The following is a 15,979-nucleotide window of genomic DNA, read 5'->3' on the forward strand; positions in this document are numbered from 1 at the left end:
GAAAGTCACTCTAAAGTACTGGGATATTTACTTATCCTCTCTTGGGTAGACCAGTGGTCACAACAATGAGTCAGCCCTTGGGTTTTATCCCACAGCAGCCTGAAATAGCAGCAATACCAGGGCTGTGACCACACTTTCCATTCTTATTAAAACTCTCGCTACCACCAACCTCGATGATCTTCAAGTGAATGTCAGGCCATGTTTGGCCTTTTGCAAGCTTTTCCCAAAATACCCCATGAAAGCCATTCAAGTAGAATTGATCAACATTTCTCAACGCCAACACTCTGATGGATTCTGAAAAACGAAATCTGAGCGAGGACTTTTCTGGGTTGTGGTGGGGTGGAGAACACCCTTTACAAAATGAGGACGAGGGTAGCAATTTAATTTGCATACCTTTAAAGAACTCTCGCTATATAGCCACATGTACCTGAAGGGGTTTCAAAATGTTCATGAAAAAAATGAAAAGACAATGGAATTTTTCCATAAATGTGTTGAAGCCCCGTCAACTTTAAGAACTAAGTCCTTTAGAGCCAAGTCGAGTCCTTAAAACAAATAGATGACTATGCCTGCAGTGTCTCCATCAGCCTACTATAAGACGCAGGGAGTACAATGCTTTGTCAGTCTGAAGACATTTCGGGTGTCTACCATGTCACAGCTATTACCGTCAGATCTCATACAGGCCTATGTCTCCACTTCTCCTTTACTTTTTTCCCCTATGGGGTTTCTACCCCAAGCTTCTTGAGAGGCCTACTTCAAGTTTCTTGAGGGAGAAACTGAGCTCTGGTTTGCAGCTTGCTGGGACGGCACTCAGGCGACACTTGATGTTTTAGTGATCTGAGACTCCCCCTTTTCTCTCCTGCTTCTCTTTCAAGGGTTAGTACCTGCTACCTTTTCTGGACCCTCTGCCACATCAAAGCTGCCTCACAAGACAACTCAGCCACCTTTCAGCCCGTCCTGAGATTTCGGAAACCTCCACGGAGATCTGCCCTGCCACATCTGCCGGTTATAAACACTTGCTCAGACATGGGAAACTTCTTTCAGTTAGCGAATTCATAATTGCCTATTTCTCAGTAAAGAATCTTAGTCAGTCTTCTCTATGAATCAACAGGGCCCAATATACCATTCAGGTAAATCTGAGATCACATTCATAAGAGACAGTGACCATCGAGAATGCTGCAAAACAGACACGTGTGAATGAAATGAGCCCTTATGGATTCAATGGGGGACCACATTACCTGTATCATCAGTTATGAACTAAAACTAAACTCCACGACTAGCAGGACCCACAACGTGTATCTCAACCTCACTCACTCTTCACTTTGAACGATCCCTGCCTTCACGCTTGATTTCCTTCTTGTACACTGTTAACCTCTGAGCCCCAGCTGGTCCTCAGTGATATCCTTCCTTTGAACTCAGTAACACCGAAAACCTGTGCCTTTCGATCCACTGCAGCACGACCTGCTTATTTTATATGCAGCCTTACTTCCACAGATCCTCACTTTCCTGGTATACCAGTGGCACAGTGCTTAGCTGGGAGTCCTTGCAGAAATATTGACTTGGTGCAGCTTGGGATGTGAATCCATGTTGAGAAAGGACTCAAGTCAACTTGGGGTGCAACCCTGGAATCCCCTCAATCACTTGTGGTCGTGGCTCACTGAAGCCAGTTGTGACTCTCAACAACTCAAAAGGAGTCTCGGATAATGAAAACCAGATTCCGACCCCCCGACTTGGGAATCACACTCCATGATAATGAATTGGCCAAGTGTAATAGTACACCCGTGGGAACTTTTAGATTCACAGCATGTCCTTGGTGCACAAGACTGTGTAAGGCATTCTGATTGACAGCCTTACAGGCCAGGCTCCCCTCTTCCCCCCTCCCTCCTGCCAGGCCCTGACCCTTTGTGGTACAACAGGGTGGCTTCACTGTACACTTTCAGAATCGCTGGCATTCCCAATGGGAAGAGTAGACCTTACCCTCTCCTCATGACTAAGCCCAGAGAATGTGCAGCAAAGGAGTTCTGAGACTTTTTAACCTGAGTAGTATTCCACCCACTGGACATGGATACCTGGGTCACAGGGCCTTCCTTTAATCACTGCATCACCCATTACAGTCAATGTGAGGTACGCTGAGAGAAGCTGTGCCCAGCCCAGGGCTCAAGAACATCAGTGGGCAAGACAGGTCTCTAGCTGCTCAAGGCCACAGGTGTGGTGGTGCCTGGCTGCTGTTTGCCAGGAGGGGCAGCCAGTTTTTTCAACAATAAAACCGTGTGACTGACCTGTTGACACAAGTAACTTGGATGATTTTTTCAGTGCTGGGGATGAGTTGCCCAGGTGTATCTTCCTATTCTCCATGGCAAAAAGGTACAGCCACATAGGCTCATGATCAGGCCCGAGTAGACAGAGGCTTCGGAATGACTAAGCTCTGGATTCAAACACAGGTGTGCCGTCTGCTGTGAGACCTTGACCAAGTGACAAATCTCAGAGGGCCTGTTTTTTCACCTGCCAAACATCTCAGTAGAGTTGTGAAAATTATACACACTATACGTAAAGCCCCTGGGGCACAGTGCCTGGATATATTAAGGCAGTCATGTTACTTATTATTTTTATTATCCAAGTTTTAATTGGCAAGAGAAGTCCAGGATTTTTCATTCATTGACTTAGTTTTCTCAGAAGAGTCATGTGGAACTAGAGTTAAAAAATATATTCCTTCTCTGAATAAGTATAGGCTACATGCTACCTAAAGTTAAGGGCACTGTGGTGAGAAGCAACCATTCCTGATGACTGTCCCTGGGCCAGCCAGCCACTCACTCACTCACTCACTCACTCACTCACTCACTCACTCAACTCGCTCACACAGCACCTCAGACTAAACCGATGCACTACTTGCTCATTATCTCCAGCCCCACCTGATGAAAATGTTCGTGGTTTTCGAAAAATTAAGAAGTTTGGAAAGAGCTTTGCATGCTCCATTAGGAAAGAAAGCAAGGAAGAGAGAGGCCTAACTGCTGCATTTTCCTGGTTGTCAGCTGCCGTGTGCTGGGACCCCCGTCTGCGGAGAAGCAATGACACGAAGGTCATGGATGGACCTCACTGTCCAGTGGGAAAGCTCCTGCAGCACCTTTAGGCCCCACAGCTTCTTCTCAAAGAGACCACCGTCTCCAGCAGCAGCAGGCCCCCTGGCAGCCTCGGCTGGGGGTATCCTGTGCTCCAGGAGCACCATCAGCTCCTCCAGCTGGTACGCAAAAGCAGCAACTTGGAGTAGAAGGGTATGGATGGCCTGATGGAAGTCACCTTCAGCTGGGGTAAAGTGGACCTGCTGGTCTTCTAAAAGCTTGGTCAACATGACATGGAAGGTTCGATAAGCCTGGAGGTTCTGTTGGAGCCGCTCTGCCTCGGTCAGCTCGCTCCACTCCTCAGTGCTTGCCTCTGGCACTCCATCCACAGAGTCCAGGTTGATGTTCTTGTTCAGGCCCTGATGATTGACCTGGCCAAGGACACAGGAAAGCATCATGCCTTCTGCAATCATCCCATTGCCCTGATTCAAAGCATTACCGCCCCCCCACCCCCCCACCCCCCGCCTCAAATCTCATTCACCTCTCTGCACATGGGACCAAGTTATCAAGACCTGTTCACTCAGGGTCCACGACGAGGCTAAGGAAAGCCTCCTGTTCTCTCAAAGTTTGCATACTGTTTTGGGTACATATGCATTTTTTTTTTTAGAGAATCTATAGCTCTCATGAGGCTCTAATGGTTAAGAACCACTTGTCTAGAAAAATTTTCCCTCCCTACTTCAAACTCTCTCCTAGAGACTCAAGTATTTCAATCATATTCAAGTATTTTAAACACACTTGGGGACACTACCACGCCTAGAAGCTCTAGTGTAGCTATTAAGGGGTTTTCCTAAAATCGCTCTCCTCACTGTCCAGTCTTCGGTGAGAACACCCTGCTAAGGAATGCAGTGTGAAATAGTTAAAAAAAAGTGGAACTTCACAACCTGTTTTGACCGAAATAAATCCGGCTGTCTGAAAGAGAACTCTCCAGAGGCTTCTCCGCTACAGCAAATCCCCAGTAGAGACTGACCGGAATGCCCCCATTAGAAAACCCACCTGGAATTGTATGGGTTACTCCTTCCGAACTTGTCACTTTGGTAAGATCTCGAGGAGGACCTTTAATTATATTGGCTTACGAGACCTTTCTATTTAAGTACAGGGACACCACTGATTAGAAAATTAAGATGGGAAAAGTAAATGGCTCATAATGCATGGAAGAAATTGGTTGGGTTTAGAAATTTCTCCCAACTTTATACTGTTGGCTCTGTCCAATCCCTTAAACCTTAATCAGCATTTCAAATACATTGTTTAAAAATTCAGCACAACGTAAAAAGCTCCAACCACAAAGGGCCCATGGGTATGCTACGCTGACAGAATTCAGAATGTTCAAGTAAGAACTCCCTAAAAGACAGAGCCACTCCTACCTAGAACGCGACCTTACTGAAGGAATGATGTTATCCCCACAGATCAGCCCTAGAGCAAGAAAAGGTGGTCACATGGGTTTCCTCAAGGGAAGGAGCCATGTCAAATAAAAGACCCCCACATCTACCTGACTGTATGACTAGGATTTTCACATTGGTAATGGTGCTGGAGGATGAAGACAAGGAGCGGCTTCCGAGGAGATAAAGTGAAGACAGACAAAGCAACTTACGTAAGATTCCATAAGAGTCGTCAGGTCTGAACGAATCTTCCTTGCTAGCCAGATAGAGCGGCTGCAGAGGTCCCGGCGGTGAGGGGTCAGTGATGAGTGCTCTGCGAAAGCCATCCCCTAACTCAACCGTCCCAGCAAACAAGTGAGCTGGGCTGGCTTCTGTCTACACTGGTCCAAATAAGAAATGTGACTCTCAGACTAAATCTACTGGGCATTCTCTACTAATGGGATTGTGCACCCCACCCCCACCCCCTGCCTGACTCAGAGGTGGCAGCAAATTCCTGGCTGTGGATTTCTGTGCCTGTGGAATCAAAGGCCCCTTTTTAATCAGCTCTTTTTTCCTACAGCGCCTGCCTCCATCTCGCTCCTCCACTCAGTGCTTGGCATACTTGTTTTTAAGTCATTGTTTTGCTTTTGCACTTAGCAACAAGGTCACTATCATACTAATCCTCAAGACACCCCAACCTAATGTAATCTATTTTATATACACAGTCTGTTTGTTTTATTATCACCCTCCCTTGTGCTCACCATGTCTCCCCCGCCCTCAGCCTAGTTAAGGGCTCAGCAATATAAAGCAATTATTGCTAATAGCTGCCATTTATTAAGTACCTACCATGGCCAGGCACTGTCTAAGGCTTTAAAAGAAAATCTCTTGAGCCTTAATTCTAAAAAGTAAATTATTTCCCCCAGTTTGCATGCAAAGAAACTAAGAAGAAATAAATGAGATTGTGTACAAATTCTAAGACTCAAGGTTACAGATGCTACAGTGGTTTCTCCCAGACTCTCCAATGTCATTCTTTTCTTACGCAGTTCAAGAAACACTTGGATAGAAGTTCCTTTAAACATACAGCACTTTTTCACTCCCATTGTGAGAAGTTATTTCTTAAAAGTTGGTTTAATAACACTTGATAAAGAACAACTAAGGAAGCATCTATAATCTCTATAGTGGTACCTTCCTACTGTTTAGGCCTGTTCTCCAAAGGGCAGGAAACTCCCAACCCTGACCTGGTAACATTTCGAAGGCACTCTCAATCAAGTGACAACCTGCTTTTAGCCTCCTTATCCCAGTCACACATTTCTTAACAAAATGACAGAGTGAGTAGGGCTTTGAAATGAGGACAAGAGTTAAAGGGTGCCTGGCCAATTGTCATTAGGTGGTATGTAACTCAGTGGTAAGAGCATGATGCTAATTAGCTAAGGGTTACAGGTTTCATCAACAAAGGAGGCAATTAATTAACTTTCACTACTGGATACCAAAGACACTGCCTGAGGTGAAACACGTATCTTCTCAGGAGCAATTTCCAGAGGTAAATAATAAATGCATGGGCAAGGTGTAAGAAGGATTCTAGTTATTTTTTTGAAGTTAGCACTTCATATACACATTGAATACTGTGTAGCCTTCATATAAACACTAACAAGGTTTTGTCTTCATCTCAGCCAAATTAACCTGGCAGCATCCTCTGTTCCCTCTACAAGGCTGCTGTAATTTCCAAGTCTGTTGTTGCACAAACACATAAATATTTTGCATTTTATTATTAGAAATCGAGAATTAGACAAGAGTCCAAGGCTAACTACATGGTTCTCCAAGACAGCAAACATGAGTACTCCTGTATGAGGGCACTTGGGTCTTCTCATGGGGTAGCTTCAAGTGTGTCACCTCTAAGTAAACTGTAACCCAGAACAACCAAGAGGTGCAAGGTGCTTCCGTGAAGGCTTTATTTTTCTTCTTTACATTACTTACTTTGGATATACCTTACCTAGATTAAAAAAAAAAATCAACAACAAGGAACTGAAAAGCAGAGTATCCCTTTATTATATATATATTTTTACATAACCTTTTCAACCTAGATTCAGGTAACCACCTGTCTCTCCCATCAAAGGAGAAGGGTCCTGCACATTACAACAGGCAAAAAAGGCTTTCAGGAAATAAAATATTTTAAACTGATCCATTACAACTTTTCAATTTTCTTGAGTACTATATTGGAAAGTGGGAAAAAGACAGGAGGAAAATATGGTACTTCAAACAACCATACTATAATAATCCTAGTTAGGTTGGTAGTACACTCTATGTTCCATGTGGATGCTTCCTCATACCTTAGTCATTTTCTTTACTCCAAGTATATATCCAGCCAGTGTTTGTTCGAACTCTCTGAAGCATCTTAAGAAGTATCAATAATGCAAAACAACCCCAGGCAATCACAAAGATGGGGGAAGCACACTGTAGCCCAACCATAATATCAGGGTTTAGAATCACAAATCCAAGCTAGGAAACATACAGTGGGATGATTTTTCTAAAAGGTAACAGAAAGTGTCCAGAGTAGGAAATGAAGACTTGAAAGATTAATCAGCAGGGGGAACAGAATGGAAAAGGTTAGAGGGAGTATTAGCAATATGATAGTTAACTTATACCAACCCTTTACTATGCTAGCTAGCATCCCTTTCCCCAAAGGGAAAACAAAGCCCACAAAATAAAATTTATTTTTAATTGACAGCAGAAACTGCTACAATAACTTATTGAAGCAAACTGCAGGCAAATGGAAGAGTATTTAAAAAAAAAAAAGGAGAAGAAAAAGAATAGGATGCTTCTAATTAGAAATACCTCGTTGCTTTCTGGAGGTTGGTTGGGGTGGTAAAGGGAACAAATTTCCCCCTGTCCGAAAAACAAGATTTTCTTAGGTAGTTTGCTTTTATGGAGGTGGCTACAATATCTGACAACTAACCACTGCAAAGGAAATTTAGGGAGACAAAAGATGAGTGTGGAGACAGATACTAAACAGAAATAGTGCAAAACGGACTCATGTACAACACAACTAGGCAATAGACTTGTTTTCAAATCTATTCAACAAACCAGCCTACCGTGGGCAGGAAAGCATATTCTAGATCCTTTCTATCTTTATTCCATATTCTACCCTCACAGTGGAAGGATAGCAAATCTGCAGCACTCTACAAAGAAACAATGGTGCATTTAAGCCCCATTTACTGTAGGTGTTTCTCTCCCCATTCCCTGGCATTCCAACCACTGACACCAGTGGGTGTAAAGTAAGCCTCTTTCAGAAATGACATTTGTTACCCTTCTTGAAGGGAAAAAGAAATCAAAGAAAAATGAATGAACTTTGTATTTTTAGTGTTTGTGAAAAATAAGCTGTTTCTTATTTTGTTCTCAGCAAAACTTCATCTTTTCCAATAGCCATCACACATTTCAGACAATGAACAAACAGGGCAAGTCTTCAAGCCCAGCTTCTAAGTGGACATGAATGCTAAGAATTGCCCTGCTGATTCTCTAGAAATGAGCCAAACTAACGTTTTAATCTTTGGGGGTGGGCGTTGGGTGATAATGTTGCTCACGTCTCTCCCATGGACAGTAATTCACTCCATGAAAAGCCCTATCCTGAGGAAGTGGCAATTCTCAGAATCTCAGGTGAAAATCAGAGCTATCTTAAATATTAACTTTTACCTATTGAACTAGCCTTTCCCCTTCTAAAGAAACAGACCAGAAAAATTCTTTGACCTTTAATTTCAGAATCTGTAGACTTGGTGGCAGAATCCCTTACTCACACCAAAGAGCTGGAATGACCAAATGGTATGCACCCCCAAAAAACCCAAAACACAGCATGGGACCAGAGATAGGCCAACTAGAAGGTTATGCATAAGAAAACAGTGTGAACAAAATGATTTTTTAAAAAAACAAGACGCTACCCCCCACCACCAAAAAGCCAGATTCACCAGAGAAATTCTCTTTTCTATAATCAAGACCTGAACAATCCTCCACATCCCCTCAAAACTCCTAGATCCCAATGCTCTAAGAATTTCAAAGAGCACTAATTACCAAGAGCCTAACATCTGTCCCTAAAAAGGCTTCCTTCCAAACAAGCAGTAGGCTACTGTAGTGACACTGTTAATTCTGAGGACCAGCTTTCTTTAAAGGCCACTGGTGAGCTATGCTTTTAGAGGCTGGCTGTGCTTCTTCAACCCTATGTCTTGACTTCAAAAGTACCTCTTATGGAAAGAACCCCATGTCACAATCATCTAATCTTTCCCAGCCCCACAAAACATAGCAAGAAAGATTTAAGAAGAAAAAAAAAGAAAATCAGATTTGCGTTAATAAATAAGGAATCTCAGTTCCACAACACAAAAACACACGTTCAAAGTGCAAATTTCTGCCATTAACCTGGGACTTTTCTCACTGCCTCATCTGACAGAGCTCTGTCTCTCAGGCAGCCTGTGTGGAGGGGAGCCCCTCCCTCTTGGGAGCCTGCTTTCAAGCAAGAGAGCACCACTGAGAGCCATATGGAGGTGTTGGGAAGGGATTGAGAAGTGCTGGGGTCAAAGCAGAGGGAGATGGTCCCCATGTGTCCTTCCTTTGCGAAACCCAGAGGGAAACAGACAAAAAGAGGGTAAGAGACGTGTGCTGTTTTAACAGCTCACCTTGCTAAGGGGCCCTAAAGTGCGAAGTTAAGCTGCCAGCCTCTGGAGGTTAGAACTGTAAGATACTTTGAGGATACATGTGCTGCATTGGGTAGAAGCCAGAACCTTAGGGCAGCAGTAAAAGAGAAGGGCTTTCAAGAACAGTAACATACTATAAGATTTAGAAGCTGATCCAAAGCGCATTAGTTATAGATTGGAAAGAAGATCTGTGGGAAATATGCCTGGCTGGAAGTGAGGATGAGGATAACCTGCCCTTAAAGAATCTCTTCTTTTTTTGTCCACCTAAATGCAGCATCAATTTTATAAAGAGGACAATAGAGGGATAACAGGAGGTGGGTGTGTTTATGTGCTGTGATCCACAATGGAACGAGTAGGCCCTTCAGTTATTTTACTAGATTTTAAATGCTTTAAATTTTTTTGTCCTTTTTTTAATCCTTTAAATACAAAGTATTCCCTCCCACTAAGGTCCAGTAGAGTCTGAATCTTCAATGAGAACCTCTGTGGTAGCACCGAGGATATCTGAGTTCATGACCAGCCCGTCAGCGCCCCCACTGCTGCCACTTCCCACAAAGATCTTCCCATCGGCCATGAGGCTCACCCGTTCTGTCCCACTGCAGTATGACTTTGACATCCCCTCAGCTTCTAGCAGTAGGCACTCTCCAGAGGTTGAGTTTCCCAAGGGCTCAGGAAGAAGAGGAAGACCCTGACCATCGGCCGATTGTGTGAGGGTCTCTGGGTTAGTGCCCAAGATATCTGTGCTGGTGATGAGGGCGCCTGCATTGGCAGCCAGGGCTTCTGCGATCAGCACCTCCGGGTGGCTTTTCGCTTTGTGTGCCACTACGCTGTCCTTCTTCTCAAATTTTTTGCCACAGATATTGCAAGAGAATTGGTAGTAGGAGTCTGCATCATGCTTCTTCATGTGCCAGTTAAGGGATGCCTTTTGCCGACAAGTAAATCCACAGATCTCACATCTAAGTATAGGGAAAGAAGAAATAGCTCATGAAATAGAGAAACCGCGTACATGGGGTGAGAATTTGGAGTTACATACTGATATGTAAGCAATTACTAGTAATATCTATGTCTTGGGAAGGAGTGAGCGAAGTTATCTGGAAGAAAAACTAAAAGGATTTCTCCTCCATCTAATTGCTTGATAACATAGAAAAGAGAATACCAAGTATCTCCCCAAATCAGTATCAAATTCTATTGAGGTAAAAAACAAAAGTGGTAGCCCCTGACATGTCTGTAAAGTGCTATACACCCACCCCCCCTTATGTGGAGCACAGGTTGATCACCAGTGAATAAACACTCACTGTAACGGCTTCTCGCCAGTGTGGATCATGCGGTGCACTGCCAGATTGTGTGAACTCTTGAAGGCCCGAGCACAATATTCACAGATATAATCCCTTTGATCTAAGAAGAGAGAAAAAAAAATGTTAGGAGTCCATTTAGAATGCCTTCAAGTTGTTTTCCAAGCTTGAAACCAATATATAAATGGCTAGGCAAATAAATTTAGAGGAAAAGTAATGTAGTTTTCAATTTTCTGAAATACCATGGACAAAGTTCATAACAGAACTTCACTGCTGCAAAAAAAAACTAGATAGACAGATGAGAGCTACAATCCCAATTTATATTTTACCACTAATTCAAATTTAGGGTAAATAGTTTAGGATGTAAACAACTATATTCCTCCCATACTCCCCGCAGTGAGAAAAGCATAAAGCTTACATAAAAGAATCTGCTGTTTCCTCTGGGAAAAAGAAAAGAATCCACATCTAAACGAGGAATCATACCTTCTGTTACAGGCTTAAAAAATGCTGCCTGATAGAGAATATACAACAATGACAAAACTTGGAAGTGAATCCAGAAATCACCCTTGAGCGTCTATAGTTAAGCAATTTTCAATAAGGTGCCAAGTCCCAGATACTAAAGCAAATATAGTTTGTTCAGTAAATGGCTCAGGGATAATAAAGTTGGGTCCTTATATCATCTACAAAGATTAACTCTAAAAAGAAAAGACCTATTAAATGTAAGAGCAAACATGAACAAGTCTTCATGGCCTTGGATGTGGCTCCTTAAATCAGAGCAACAAAAAGATGTGAGTCTTATCAAAAGTATAAACTTCAAGAAAAATGAAAAGACAGCAAAAATAAGACTATTCAAAAATAGCTTTTCTGAAAAGGGAATTATATTTAGAAAATAGAAGCCTTAAAATTCAATCAATCAATACAACAAAAAATGGACAAAGAACCCAAACAGAAATGGTGGAGAAATATACAAATGGTCGAGAGCAAGAAACGCTACGCAAGATCCGTCATCAGAGGAAAGGCACAGGGGCAGTTTCTGCCCTTCCCTACGACTCGCTGAGCCAGAATGGACACAAAGGCCATGAGAACTTGGTTTTGGTTAAGGATGCACATGCTACCTGATTGTGATTTTGATTTGCACATGTATATACATAGACATGCACAAAGAGACCAAATATCCATCAAAGGACACATGAATAAATAAAATGTAGATCGTGTAAACGCACAATGGAAAATAATTCAATCAAAAGAGAAACTTAAAAATACTCTTCAGTTAAAGTAGTCAGGCACAAAAGATCACACTATAATTCTAATTCATATGAAAGGTCGGAATAGGGAAATTTATAGACAGAAAGTAGATTGGTAGTTACTTAGGCTAACAGGGTTGTAACTTAAAACGTGGGATTTCTTGGCGCAATTAAAATTTTATAAAATGATCTGTGAATATAATAAAGCAATAAAATTGTATACTTTTACATGGATGAAATGTATGGTATGCAAATTCAGCTCAAGGTTAGTGAACTAATCAAGATTAGTTCTCACTGGTCTGCTCACCAGTACCCCACAGTCTAACAAACCCTTAGAAAGTAAGCAAAAGAATATTACTCATATATGTAAAAACTATTTGTGTTTCTAAATAGTATTTGCCTATGCCACAGATTCTCCATCATTGAACTACCTCCCTGTCATTTCACCAAACACAACTACTCACCCATACCATGTGTCATTGAGCTAAATCTAGCTGGAAACCACCCTATGGGGCAGAGTAGATCTAAAAGCCCCATAGTTTCCAAGGCTCTAAAACTTTATGAAAGCAGATTGCCCCATTTCTACAGTTATACCTCTGGTAGGTTTGAACTGTCAGCCTTTCAGTTAGCAACTGAAGGTTTAACCACTATGTGCTCAAGAGGCATCTTCTGTGGCTCACAACATCCCCCAAATTTTGAACCTGCAAGAGTGGCAAAGGAGCATGGCACTTATTTTTTTTTTTTGTAGTTCTTGGTTGAGAAGCCACTGATCAAAAGATTCTCAATATACAAGCCCCTCCCCACCATACACACAAAATGGATTATTTCTCCAAAGTTATTACTTAAATTTTTTACAAAACAATCTTATAACCTTCAAAATACTGTTCATTACACGTAATACACTTGTCAAATCTGAAATTCCATTCCTGGAAACATTTTCAAACTCATCTGTTTGGATGGCTGGCACCGCCCTCCCTTATTTTTTTCTTCACCTCGTGTATAGCGTGAAATCACTGTCCTTTCATGTCCCTTGGCATTCATAGAACCAAAAAGAAGTCACATGGAGCAAGGTCAAGTGAGTAAGGTGCGTGGAGCAAGAGGCACGCTATCTGCCAAATACTGGCGCACTGAGATGGCTGTGTTAGAGGTGCATTGCCATTGTGGTGGCAAATCCAGTCCCCTGTGACACAAATTGGGCCTTTTGTTGTTGTTGCAGTTACACAATTTTTTAAAAACCTCTAAATAGAAAGCTTGATTAACATAACAGTCTGAGTTGGTGGGATGAACTCCAAATGCACTATCCTCCTCACATCAAAAAAAAAATCAATGAGCATCATCTTGATCTTTGATTTCACTTGAGCTTTTTTGGGGGTGAAGTAACAATGGCATCTTGCACTGGTTTGAGTGATGTTTGCTTTCGAGGTTGTAAGAATAACACCATGTCTCATCCTCAGTAATGACTTGGGAAAAAGGTCTGGGTGGCTTCAGAGCTGTTCTTTCAAAGTGTGGCCCGTTTCCAGTCAGCACTCATTTTCCTGGTCAGTCAGAACCCAGGGCACTAATTTCGCAGTGACCCTTCTCATTCCCAAATCTTCTAAATTAAAATTCGCTGAACTGAGCTCCAAGACAGTCCAGATAACTTCCCCATCTCTTCAATGGTCTGTCGTTGATCTCTGAGCACAACTGCACAAATTTTTTTCGACATTTTCTTCTGTTCGGGAAGTTGACAGACATCCAGAACAAGGTTTGTCATCAATCGACATTTCACCTTTTTAGAAATGAGAAAACCACACGTACACTTGAGTTTTTTCCCACAGCACTGACCTTGTAAGCTGTGTTCAACATCACAGGCACTTTTCCAAAGTAGGAAAAGATTTGGCGGCCACACGCTGTTCTCTTAAATTGGTCATCACAAAAAACGAGGTTCAAGCAAAAAAATGCACTGTGACAAGTGAGGCCCTTCCCAAGGGACACCACTGGGCGCACTAGCTCAGAGGGGTTGCTCAATGCTAGCCCAGTGGGGAAAATGTGTACTACTGAAGTTTTGCCCAGCGGAACTTTTCTCCCCTTTTTGGGGGGGAGGGTCTGTGGGGGGCAGTGGGGGTGGAGTACCCCCCTTTCCCCTTCGTAATACAGTTCCCAAAGACAATGTTCTATACATCGTTAACTTTGATGGAGTAGACTTCATAAGTGGTCACCTAAGGTAAAACTATTGGTTTCTTCCTGTCTGGGGGAGAGAATAGTGATGAAAAGTGAAGGGCAGATGCAAACAATTAACCCAACGGACCACATCACTTTCAGTCACTACCACCTTGAACCCAAAAGAACTGGACGGTGCCAGGCTACTGCGACCAACTGCTCTGAACTAGAAGGTCCTAGAGACAGTGGGGGAATACGTGGAACAAAACTCAAAATCATGAAAAAGACCAGGCTTAAAAAAAAAGAAAGAAAAAGACCAGGCTTCTGGATAGGATAAAGATCGGGGAAACCCTCAAGACGACCCCTGTGGCTCAGTTTTCAGCGAAACCATACATGGGTCTATAATAATTGTGTGGTTGGTACATCAGCCATTTAATATAATAAGAACTGCATGTACCCAACAATAAAATTCAGAGTTAGAGAAGAGGAGCAGAGATGGAGACAGGAAACCAAGCGAAGAAGCATAGGTCGTGGTACATTGAGAAGACTCTAACAGAAGAGATGAAACTAATATGAACTGTTGAATATAAAAGTGATAATCTGCTATGTAAACCTTTAACCAAGTCACAATTTTTTTAAAAAGTTCTTAAAGTCATCAATGTAAAGGTTCAAAAGTCTGACTTTCTCTCATACTTAACTGTACTCTTTGAAGATAGAAATGTGCACACACACCTACTACATAGTGTATTCACCTATTGATAAATGTTATGTTTTAAAGCATCACCTGTATGATGTTTTGCATGTCTCAGAAGTTGTTTCTGGAGCCGGAAGAGTCGTCCACAGGAGGGATGGGGACATACGTACTTTTTCTTTAGCAAATGCTGATATTTAATGTGGTGCTAAAACAATACAAGTAAAAAGGGTGAAAAATAACTTGGTTTGTAGAAAACTCTTTTTAAATTTGCTACGTCAAAAGCACATAAGGAAAAGCAATTATTTTTTCTAAGTTTAGGAAGGCAGTACATTTTGACTGAGAACACAGGCTCTACTGAAATATATGCACCTAGGTTCCAATCTTTAAGTTGGAATTGACTTGATGGCACTGAAAGGTTCCAATCTGGTGTGCCATCCACCAGCAGTACAATTGTTGAGGTTATTACTACGAGGCGTGGAGCCATCCCACATCTCTCCGATGTACAACAAAGCAACACTGTCTGGCTTGGTACCATCCTCACAATAATTGAGTTCATTGTGGCAGCTACTGTGTCAATCCATCTCAGTGATTTTTTTTTCTTGCTGACCCTCCTCATACTTTATCATGTATGTATGATGTACTTTTCTAGTGACTGGTCTCTCCTAACATGTCCAAAATAACCCTCGCCATCCTCACTTCTAAGGAGCAATCTGGCTATACTTCTTCCAAGACAGATTTGTTTTTCTGGAAGTCTACTGTACTTTGAGGTTTTCAAATGCTTCCATTTTTTCCTCTAGTCCACCCGATCATCCAGCTTTCACAAGCACATGATGCCACTCAAAATGCCTTAGCTTTTGAGTGGCACACCACAGTCTTCAAAGTGACATCTTTGCTCCTAACACTTTAAAGAGGTCTTGTGATTTGTCCAATACAGTGAGTTATTTCATATGCCTGGCTGCTTTAATGAGTAGTGACTGTGGATCCTAGCAAAATGAAATCCTTGATAGCTTTTGATATTTTCTTCATTTATCGTGAAGTTGTCTATTGTTCAAGTTGAGGATTGTTTCCGTTATACTGAGTTGCAGAAAGGCTTTCAATTTCCATAAAGATTTAGCCTTACAAACCCACAGGGACCATGCTACCATGTCCTACCAGTGTTGCTATGAGTTGGAATCCACTCCATTGCAATGAGTTTGGTTTGGAGCTACAGAGTTGTAATTCATACTGAAGACCTGTCTTAGATCCACAGTAAGTGCTTTAAGCCCTCTGTGTTCAGCAAGCCAGGTTGTGTCATCTGCATATCATAGGATACTATAGAGCCTTCCTTCCTCAGCAGGAGCCCTGGTAGCATAGTGGATACACATTGGGCTGGGACCTGTAAGGTCAACAGATGCACAGGCTGCTCTGAGAAAGAAAGACCAGGCTTTCAATTCCCATGTCTCAGAAACTCACAGGGCAGTTCTACTCTG

General features: G+C 42.3%; 2 protein-coding genes across 5 annotated transcripts in view; both read right to left on the reverse strand.

The window, feature by feature from the left end:
• Positions 1–2,380: 2,380 nt before the first annotated feature.
• Positions 2,381–4,815, reverse strand: CNTF (ciliary neurotrophic factor). Its single transcript, XM_075548079.1, has 2 exons — positions 4,702–4,815; positions 2,381–3,484 (listed from the first exon to the last, which is right to left on the reverse strand). Exons 1-2 carry the CDS (start codon positions 4,813–4,815, stop codon positions 3,023–3,025), a joined length of 576 nt encoding a protein of 191 aa, XP_075404194.1. The 3' UTR covers positions 2,381–3,022.
• A 1,676-nt stretch (positions 4,816–6,491) lies between these two features.
• Positions 6,492–15,979, reverse strand: part of ZFP91 (ZFP91 zinc finger protein, atypical E3 ubiquitin ligase) — a 28,818-nt gene continuing 19,330 nt past the window's right edge. For all 4 annotated transcript variants that reach the window (XM_075545668.1, XM_075545667.1, XM_075545670.1 and 1 more), the window contains 3 exons: positions 14,601–14,715; positions 10,437–10,536; positions 6,492–10,097 (listed from right to left, as the gene is read on the reverse strand). In XM_075545668.1, coding sequence (XP_075401783.1) covers positions 9,587–10,097; positions 10,437–10,536; positions 14,601–14,715 — 726 coding nt within the window. In that variant the 3' untranslated portion in view covers positions 6,492–9,586. The remainder of the gene's footprint in view (positions 10,098–10,436; positions 10,537–14,600; positions 14,716–15,979) is intronic.

Source organism: Tenrec ecaudatus, chromosome 4, assembly GCF_050624435.1.
Source record: "Tenrec ecaudatus isolate mTenEca1 chromosome 4, mTenEca1.hap1, whole genome shotgun sequence".
Classification (NCBI taxonomy): domain Eukaryota; kingdom Metazoa; phylum Chordata; class Mammalia; order Afrosoricida; family Tenrecidae; genus Tenrec; species Tenrec ecaudatus.